Genomic DNA, 10,106 nt, shown 5'->3' with positions numbered 1-10,106 from the left:
GAAAGAAAGAAAGAAAGAAAGAAAGAAAGAAAGAAAGAAAGAAAGAAAGAAAGAAAGAAAGAAAGGATGGGAGAGGTAGAGAGAGAAAGGGGTGAGCATATGAGTGCTTATGCAGGCTGTGTATGTCTGCGCGTGTGTGAGCTTTGGGCGCGCGCAAGCTCGAGGCAGCGACAGATGGCGGGCTCCTCTTCCCTCGGGAAGGCAATCTCTGCGAATGCGAGCGTGTGTCAATCACCCGTTCTCGTGTGATGGCTGCTTCCAGTGACGTGCCCGCCATATGGCCTGGCACCCGAGCTGGTACGTAACCCTGCCTACTAGCTATGCCACAACGTCTCCGCGCTCGGCCGGGAGAGGGATAGCGCACCGGAACTCAACTCGCACGGGCTACACGGGCACACGCGCTTACACATACTAGCTCCACGCCAGCTTCTCTACCTTTCACAGGAGGGACCCAAAGCGCAGGTGCTACCATGATGTAAACACGGGACTTGGAGACCCGCGCGCCGCTAAACGACAGAGGTGAGTGAGTGAGTGACTGGATGGGAAATATCCGATTCAACCTAGAGGAGCTTTTTGGCGGTTGTTTAGGGGTTGTCAAGGTTGAGTTGGTCGTATGGAACTGTCATTTAAATGAAGTCTTTTGGTTTTGGAGTATGTGCGCGTTTGTTACAATTAGCTTTTCTTTGTAAGGTGCGTTTTCCTCCTTATCTCTCCTTTGCCGTTTTATAGGAGCGCTTAGTTATCTGATATCGAATTCTAAAATCAGGTGGTCCACTGGGATGCACGGATACATGTAGGCTAGCCTACATAAACACATTGATTAATTCGTCAGACAAATTCAGTCAAAAAATGGCACGGCTTTGTTTTTTATATTTCACAAGTATTCTTTTGTCTGCGCTGTCATTTGCGTTTAGTGAGGTATAGATGATAGTGAGTGAGTGCACGCTTAATTCTAACAACTACATGTACAGGTGCATTGCCAATGAAACGGCCCTGAGCATGTTTGTCACCGATATCAATGGAGGAATCCGGCTGGTCTGTTTTAATTGGAATTTGCAGGCCGTGGTTCCTATGGCTGCATCGGTTCCTCTGTGTGTGTGTCTCTGTGTGTGTGTGTGTGTGTGTGTGTGTGTGTGTGTGTGTGTGTGTGTGTGTGTGTGTGTGTGTGTGTGTGTGTGTGTGTGTGTGTGTGTGTGTGTGTGTGTGTGCGTGTGTGACAGAGGGACACGGTCTCTAAGGGATTTGTAATTGACAAAGTATGAAAGAATGGTTATTGCCCATGTTTATTCATTTTTGGCTGTCGTGAAAATGCGTTTCGCTTGCCTGCGCGTCATTTTGCATAGTGTCATTTTTGAAGGCCAGACTTCTTTTTCTCTTTATATTATTTATATTTTGCCAAATTATTTCCAAGTATATGTTTAGCATGTCACTTCGGTTTCTTAGAAGAATAGTTGATTTTAACATCATTCGATAACACCATGCCTGCCCATAACGTTTCTATTTTGTTAGAATACAATTGCTTATTACGCGTAGGTGTTATTTATTTTTTCCTTCCACGTTGAAAGCTGAAGTACATTGTGTGATAATTAGAAAGCTAGAAAAAATAGAAAGCGTATCAGAGAGCGACATCTCACATAACCTTTTAGCCAGTGCGTTTGGAGGAATTGGAAACATCACCAATGCGTAGCCTAAATGTGCCGTGGATTAAAATGTCTGATTTTAAATTCACAATAACTCTAATGTATCCATGTGAAATATGGTGGCTTCATTTGTCATTGGGTTGATTGGAGACATTTTTTTTGTGGCAAATTCGCCTTCCCCATACTGTGCGTGGGGGCTGTGTTGGAATGCCGCCAGGACTGTGGGTGGAGAGGACGAGGGAAAGAGAAGTGTGTGCATGCGTGTGTGTGTGTGTGTGTGTGTGGGGGGGGGGGTGTTGTTGGCTGTTGCTACTGAAAGGCCCCCCCGAGACCTGATGCTAGTGCCGACGGCGCAGGGGACCTGCCGTGGCGGGCAGGCTGGAGCAGGACGTGGGGGAATAGGGGGAGCTTTTCCGTCTGCCGTGGTCTGTTCCTCTGTGGGTCCTGGAGATGGGATTGCCTAAACAACTTTGTATTTAGTATTTTTAAACTTTGTTAATTATTATTATTGACATTAACATTTTTAATGATGTTATAATTCTTCATTTTAATAAACTAGCCTGTTTATTCTTGTTAGCGGCGCGCGCGCGCGCGCACACACACACACACACACACACACACACACACACACACACACACACACACACACACACACACACACACACACACACACACACACACAGACGCATGCACTATGTCTTTGTGAAGCAGAACACATAGGCCTTTTTGATTCGGAATTCATCATTTATGAGTGTAACAGAATGAGAGACATAGGCTAAAGACTGTATTAATCACCTCAATTGACTTCGAAATGGTTCAGTCAGTCTCCAAAGTGATTTGGTTCAATGTTCCTCTTACGTAAAACCATTTATGAAAATTGGAAAGTGCACAGGAATTATGGGGGTAAACCAAATGAAACCAAATGTCATTAGAAATGAGTGAATCTTCTCTTATCTAAAAGGCATAAAATGCCTATTTTAATACTGTTTTAAAATGGCTATTTTAATACTGTAGTTCAATAAAGCAGCGTTTAAAGGCTTTTACATTTTTTTGACACAGAGTCTTGGACTCTCTCTTTTAATGACAAAGTTATTTATTGTGTGGAGAGGGAACTTCTCATGTGCACAGTATGGCGGGGATCGTTTGAGCCCACCACGTGGCATGGTGCATCCACGGCTGTAGAATTGAGTGTATGGCAGGGACCGTTGGAGCACATTACCGTTGGAGCCTATTCTTCTGATGGTGCATCAACAAGCTGGTTGTGGGTATTGGCCACTGTCCTTAGTCTCTCTTCTGCACCTGAGCGTCCACACTGTACGTAGCTGTGTATGGCATCGACCGTTGGAGCATGCTGCCAGTGCATCCAAAGTGGCTTGGTGTATGGAAGAGACCACTTCAGCATATTACTGCTGGCGCAGCCACAGTAGCTGTGTGTGGGTGCTGTGTACTGTACACAGCCAGGCACCAATATTGACTATGGTCACTGCTGTGGGATTTTACTGGCTGTCAGACCAGTGAGGGTGGGAATGTATATGGCAAGGAGGGGACATATTTCGGTATATTGCTGCTACACAGACAATTTAGTAATTTTCAGTTTCCTAATTTCAGCACTGAGAGAGTTGATTTAACATATTTTAGAGTGTATTATGTCCCAACTACTAACATGTTGAAATAACACTGCATTCATATAGTACGTCCACACTGAACAATGTGAGCACATTACTGCAAGTGCAACCACACAGATTCTGGGTGATGGCGATCAGGAGCCATTTGAGCACATTGCTGCCAGTGCAGTAGCTGGGTGTGTGTGTGGTGTGCACAGCCCCCGGCCTCCCACCCAGTGGTGTAGTCTACTTTTTTATGGTGGGTATACTGTATATTTGAGCATTTTTTGAAGTGGGTATACTGTATATATTTGTGCTATTCAAAACAATGGATCAATCAATTTTAAGTGGGTATAGGCCTACTGAAATCCCTGAAATTTAGAAGTGGGTATACTCCGTATACCCACGTTCTACGTAGACTACACCACTGCTCCCACCCACCCTTTTGTCACTGTAACTGGCCAGAAATGGGGGTGCATTGGATGTGAATGTGTATGGCAGGTATGGACCATTTGAGCATATTGCTGCGAGTGTATCCTAGCTGGGTGTGGGTGTGTGGTAGCCTGGCGACGCCATCCTATGTACTCCACCCAAAGATTTTGGCTCTGGACCGCACATGGTCTGGCAAAAGCCTCCAGCTCGGTTCTCTCAGCGTTTAGCCAATGAGCAAACAGTTGAGAGTGGTGACGCAGAACTCACCCGCATAGCCTGTTACTGATTGGTTAAGGTAACTGTATTCACACTTTCCTTTTGTTATTTGTATGCTTTTGCGACGCTATATCGTAACAGTCATGCTAATAAAGCAAAATATGGGTTTTAATTTGAATTCGGAACGCCAATGAATTAAATGGCTGCCTAAGATCAGACCATCTGCCACCCTCCACGGAGACGGATTCCTCTTGGTTTTTGCCAGACTGTTTGACGGAGTCAACAGTCGCTCTCGCCCAGGCTAGATGTGTGGTGCACTGTCCGCAGTCAGAAGGCGTGACTCATATCTAGTCACTTGAGTTGTAGCTCGAGCACTAGGGGTGGGATTGTGGCAGGCAGGGATCTTTTGAGCATATTGCTGTCAGTGCATCCACATAGCTGGGTAATGCACACTGTCTTTAGTTTCCCTTCAGCCCCAATGTGTCCACACCGTACCTGGATGTATGCTAGGCAGCCAATTTCGTAATTTCCAATTTCCTAATTTCAACACCACAAAGCGTTGATTTAACATCTTGTAGAGTGTATTTGGTCCCAGACGACTCTCTAAATGTTGAGTTAACACTGCATTTGTTTTACTGTGTAGTGCGTCCACACTGTGCGGTGTATGGTTAAGGGGGACCATGTGAGCATGTCACTGCCAGAGCATCACTGCTGGCCGTGGATGTGGTTTTCTTCAGCCTCCCATGGCCCTTTCACACAGTCGCAGGAGGAGGTGCCAGTCATGATGACTATCATCTGGTGTTCCCCACTGTGCAAGCCAACACAGTAAAAAAAATACAGTACAGTGTTAAGTCAACACTTAAAGAGTCAAAATAACATCTTATAGATTGTATTTGGTCCCAGCCCTCTCTCTGCTCATTGAATTCACACTGCATGTTTTGTGGTGCATGTCATCATGTCAATGTTCCGTTGAGATGAGGGGGCTTCATAGAGAGGAGCTTCCAATAACGGTAACACTTTATTTTAGGGATACATCTATTAGCACTAATACATACAATGTTCCTGTATAAGTAACTTGTAAGGCATGTACAAAGCAAAATCAAACATTTGTTAGGCATGTAGACGCAAATGTCTTGCTGTTCATGCACAATAAGGGATTTATTACCAATTTAACCTTAGTAAGGACCTAGTAGGCCTTAGCATTTGCTTAGTACATGCCTTACAAGTTACTTATGCAGGCATTAACATTGTATGTATTAGTGCTAATAGATGTATCCCTAAAATAAAGTGTTACCCCAATAACATATAATTCAGAGCCCAAACCCAAACGCAGTGTGGTTAAATAAAAAAAAACACCAAAAGAAAAATGGTGGTTGGAATATGAGTGTGGGGAGTCACGAAAATAGTCTTAAATCCAAAATGGTCTCGCAGCTGAAAAGGTTTGGGAACCACTGCTCTAATCCTAAACCCAACGCTCAGGGATGCTACGGTTGTGCGTTGTAATGTTTTGGTACCGCAGCTCTATGGCTGGGCGGTTCTGGAAAAAATGCGTATCACGGTTTTCTTGATGAAAATTAATATCACTGTGCTCTGCACAATTTTTTTTCATAAGTGGCGATTTTCCCCCACTTCTCAATGTTTCTGAAGAGAAGGCTGAAATTAAATTTAAAGATGAGATAAAATCCTGAATTTTAATTAATCTCGATTTGTATTTTAATCATTTTTCTGGAATAAAAGCTTAAAAAAACCTTCTCTAATCAAACAGTGAACCTTTTGTAGGTGAAAACCATTATAACGTTTTTTTAACGGTATACCGCCCAGCTCTACTCAGCTCAATGGGTGGCCCATACTGACACAACACGGTTGTTAGGGCATGTGTGTGTGTAGTAGCCTATATGTGCTAACTTCCTGTTTAATATTTCAGCTAAAGTAGTTGCATCACCTGCATACTATACCCCAGACCCTGCACACCTGAATAATTCACTTTTCTCTGTCCCCTCTGTGTGTGTGTGTGTGTGTGTGTGTGTGTGTGTGTGTGTGTGTGTGTGTGTGTGTGTGTGTGTGTGTGTGTGTGTGTGTGTGTGTGTGTGTGTGTGTGTGTGTGTGTGTGTGTGTATTGTCACTGTGTGTGTGTGTGTGTGTGTGTGTGTGTGTGTGTGTGTGTGTGTGTGTGTGTGTGTGTGTGTGTGTATTGTCACTGTGTGTGTGTGTGTGTGTGTGAGTGTGTGTGTATTTTATGTGTGTGTGTGTGTGTGTGTGTGTGTGTGTGTGTGTGTGTGTGTGTGTGTGTGTGTGTGTGTGTGTGTGTGTGTGTGTGTGTGTGTGTGTCCATGCCTATGTCTGTGCGTCTGTGCATCTGTGCGTGTGTATGCGTCTGTCTCCGCCCACAGGGCCGAAACATGCTCACGCGGCTCTTCAGCGAGCAGCAGACGGCGGCCATGTTGCCAGACGCGCTACACACGCAGCACAAGTTCCCCAGCTGGGCCGACGACAGCGCCAGCGACGACTCCAAAACCCGCGACGACGAACACTGCCCCCGAGGAGACCTGGAGGAGGACCTGAAGGGAGACAGCAGCCGCGCCCACTCCGAGATGACTGGGGAGGAGGAGGAAGAGGAGGAGGAGGAAGAGGAGGAGGAGGACTGTGTGAACGGAGTGGACGGGGAGCATCGCGGGCCCAAGAGGCGCGGGCCAAAGAAGAGGAAGATGACTCCTGAACGAGTGGAGCGCTCCAAGGTGTGTCTTGCACTGCATGCAGTGTTGCCAGGTGGAAAATGCTGAATCATCAAAACCTCAAAATTATCGTTTTCGGGGGCTTTTTGGGAGGAAATTATCATACAAGACCCAAATTGTTGTTTCAAGGCATCTAAATGAACTGAATGACAACTCTGAAATGATCGTACATCATGTTTTTTTGATCGTACACAGGACAAAATTGACCAAATTAGGGTACAAATACGATAATTATCGTACATCTGGCAACACTGACTGCATGGATTTGCACTGTATGCCATGGCATTATTTATCTACCTTTGCATTACCTATATTAGCCTTGTCTGCTTCATATCAGAATCACTTTTCTAGTCGATCATCTGGAGGTGGATGCCAGTGGGTATATCAGGACTGTAAATAGAGAGCAAAATATATATATATATTTCCAAGTGTTGAAATCCTGGAATCCACCTATCTAGATTTCTTATTGTTAGCATTATTTGTTTTTTTTTTCTCTACTAGTCTGGGGCTGTATTAAACCATGTGGCGAGGCGCATCCAGCCCTCTAGCCTTATTTACCATTTTTTACCCTTGCACTTTCATTATTCCACCATATGCCTTTGCACTGTTTATCATTGTACTAAAGAAATTATCTTTGCATGTAAAACTGGGGTGCAATTCTCGAAACCATAGTTGCTAACTACATTAGCTACTTTGATGTTTACAATGGAATTTCCCATTGGCAACTACCAAAGTTGCTAACTGGCTAACAGCTACACTTTCGAGAAATGCACCCTTGCACAGCACATGTGAGAGGGAAAATGTGACGATAAAACTGACCGCGTCTGGGTCTGTGTCTGTGTGTGTCCTTGACCTTTGACCTGTGACACAAGGTGCGTCGGGAGAAGGCCAACACCCGGGAGCGCACGCGCATGCACGACCTGAACTCTGCGCTGGACAACCTGCGCAAGGTGGTGCCCTGCTACTCCAAGACGCAGAAGCTCTCCAAGATCGAGACGCTCAAGCTGGCGCACAACTACATCTGGGCGCTGGGCGAGATCCTGCGCGCCGGCAAGAAGCCCGACGTGGTCTCCTACGTGCAGACGCTCTGCAAGGGCCTCTCGCAGCCCACCACTAACCTCGTAGCCGGGTGCCTGCAGCTGAACGCACGCAACTTCCTGACGGAGCAGTGCCCGGACGGGGTCGGGGTGGGGGTCGGAGGCGGAGGCGCTCGCTACCCCCATCACCACCCCCACCACCTGTCCGGTCACCCGGCCTTCTCTCTGCACGGCTTCCCTTACCAGTGCCCCCCGCAGGGTGGCACGCCGCCAGGTGGGCACGTGCTGCGAAGTAGCCACCACTCGTACGGTTCGTCTTACGATGCCATGTATCCAACGGGGGCGTCTCCGGACTACAGTAGCCCTGACTACGAGGGTCAGCACAGCCCTTCCTCGGGGGGAGGAGGGTGTGTCAATGGGGGCTACTCTCACAGACAGCATGACTCTGTGTCGCCCGGTGCGGAGCGCGGCGCCGGATACCACTACTCTATGCATTACGCGGCGGGGCTGACGGGGTCGCGAGGGGCCTCCGCCGCTTATGGCCCCGGAGCCCGCGGAGGAGGAGGAGCAGGTGGAGGAGGAGGGGGAGGAGGGCCACACTCTGAAAACATCCCGCCGTTTCATCCTGACGTCCATCACGCTGGCCATGAGCGAGGATCATCTGCCTATGAGGAGCTAAATGCCTTTTTCCACACCTAGCAGGCAGAGAGTACCCTGTTCAAGCTCCCCAATGCTGTACTCCCAGACAGGCAGGGCCGCTGACAGGCATATGAAAGCAAGAAAAATCCGGACCATGCCCTGGTGATGGCTTAAGAGACGAACCCTGTCTGCTTGTGGACATGGTGGTAATTTATAAACAAATAATGAGAAGTAGCTTGTGAGTGTGTATTTTTCTTCTCTAAGTTGATACCTTTTATGGCGCACAAAGTCATTCATTTTTTTCCCAGAAGTTGAGCGCGTCCTCTGACAAACTTGAAGTCATATGAAATCACCACCACCCACCCCGCCCCCCCGTGCCCCTAATACATACAATGTACCCCCGTGCCCCTAATACATACATACACCCCCATTTTGCCCCTGGGCCAGTCGCAATGGACTGTTTGGTCCTCCATTTGATCGTCTCTGTTAACATATGCAAACTGAGCACCTAAAGTTGTATAGAGGAGATCGTTTCGGCTGCCATGTTGGGATTTAAGATGGACACACTACCGTTGGCTCTGCCCCAACCAGCAATTGTACCCACTTACAGGACTGGACTGGGACCAATACATGTCAATCACTGTAACCCATTGACTGGGACCAAAAAAATGGCACGGGCGTTTTTGCACGATCCACCCTCTAAATCACGACCAAATTTTACAGCATTGGCACCTGAAGACTGAGGTTGACCTACCAGGAAATGACTATTATGTCAGATTACTAGTCCAGGCTTACCCATTTATTAGGCCTACACCTACACACATCCTATATTTCTGTGTAAAAGCCCCGTCTCCAACAGTGGAAATGTACTGCTACACAGTTAAAAAAACCCAGTGTTTATTCAACACTCTTTGAAGAGAAGACACTCTAGAAAATACTTTCTATGTGTTGAATTAACACTGCATTTTCCCTGTGTACACACACCATAATGCCAGAAACAATCCCAGTTTTACACAGTACATTTTCCCCAGTGTTAACCCAGTATTCAACACTTAGAGAGTGCTGTACCAACACTATGAGTGTTAAATCTAACTCAATTTAAGTGTTGAATTACTGTAAATATGCAAAGTTTACTGTGTACAGGGCCCACATTCCCTCAGAGCACAGGGGCTATAGTTATTCGGGGTCACATCACTGAGGATTGGTGTTCCAAACGGTGGCTCAAGGTGACAAGTAATTTTTTTCATATTCCTGACCATTGCACTGACAATTGTTAATCTTCAACAAAAACATGGTAAAAAAAATGGGAGATGGTGCAATGATGCAAATGTTTTACGTGTGAAAAAAAAATGTTGTGCTGAACCTTTCAATTAAAATAAATATGAAAATCCTTCTATGTTGGTTAACAATATTAATAATAATGGTTGTGGAGATGTTGCATGGCTGGATGTTGTGTAGGCTTATCAAGCAAGAAAAGGGGTCATTGAATTGAAAGACTCTTGGGGTATCCAAAAGAAAAAAAGGAACAAAACTGTCTGGGTCCTGATGTTGCAGTTAGGCTATTCCACAATCGATATTCGATTTATTGCAGCGATATTAATTTCCTTAACATGTGGAACAAATGTGTGAACTAATTATAGGCAATAGGCCTACCTTTTTTCGTCACGTAGCGCTGCCTCCTACAGTCTACAGCAATATGTCGCTATGGTTTTTGGATATTTCGTTTAGTCAGCGAGGTTCACTTTTGTGTCTAGCATTTGCAACAAAAAACACAATATTATAGCCTAAAATGACTCTATAGCCACA

At 46.0% G+C, this 10,106-nt stretch overlaps 1 protein-coding gene across 1 annotated transcript; it reads left to right on the top strand.

Moving 5' to 3' along the window:
- Nucleotides 1-209: 209 nt before the first annotated feature.
- neurod2 (neuronal differentiation 2) lies at nucleotides 210-8,360 on the top strand. The gene is given in 4 exon segments (XM_063221248.1): nucleotides 210-279; nucleotides 282-301; nucleotides 6,283-6,627; nucleotides 7,497-8,360. Coding segments are annotated over 4 exon segments (1,260 nt in total). The 5' UTR covers nucleotides 210-248.
- Nucleotides 8,361-10,106: the final 1,746 nt, after the last annotated feature.

This window comes from Engraulis encrasicolus, chromosome 17, assembly GCF_034702125.1.
Source record: "Engraulis encrasicolus isolate BLACKSEA-1 chromosome 17, IST_EnEncr_1.0, whole genome shotgun sequence".
Lineage (NCBI taxonomy): Eukaryota > Metazoa > Chordata > Actinopteri > Clupeiformes > Engraulidae > Engraulis > Engraulis encrasicolus.
The sequence above is the reverse complement of the archived record's forward strand: the minus strand, read 5'-3'. Positions and strand labels throughout refer to the sequence as shown.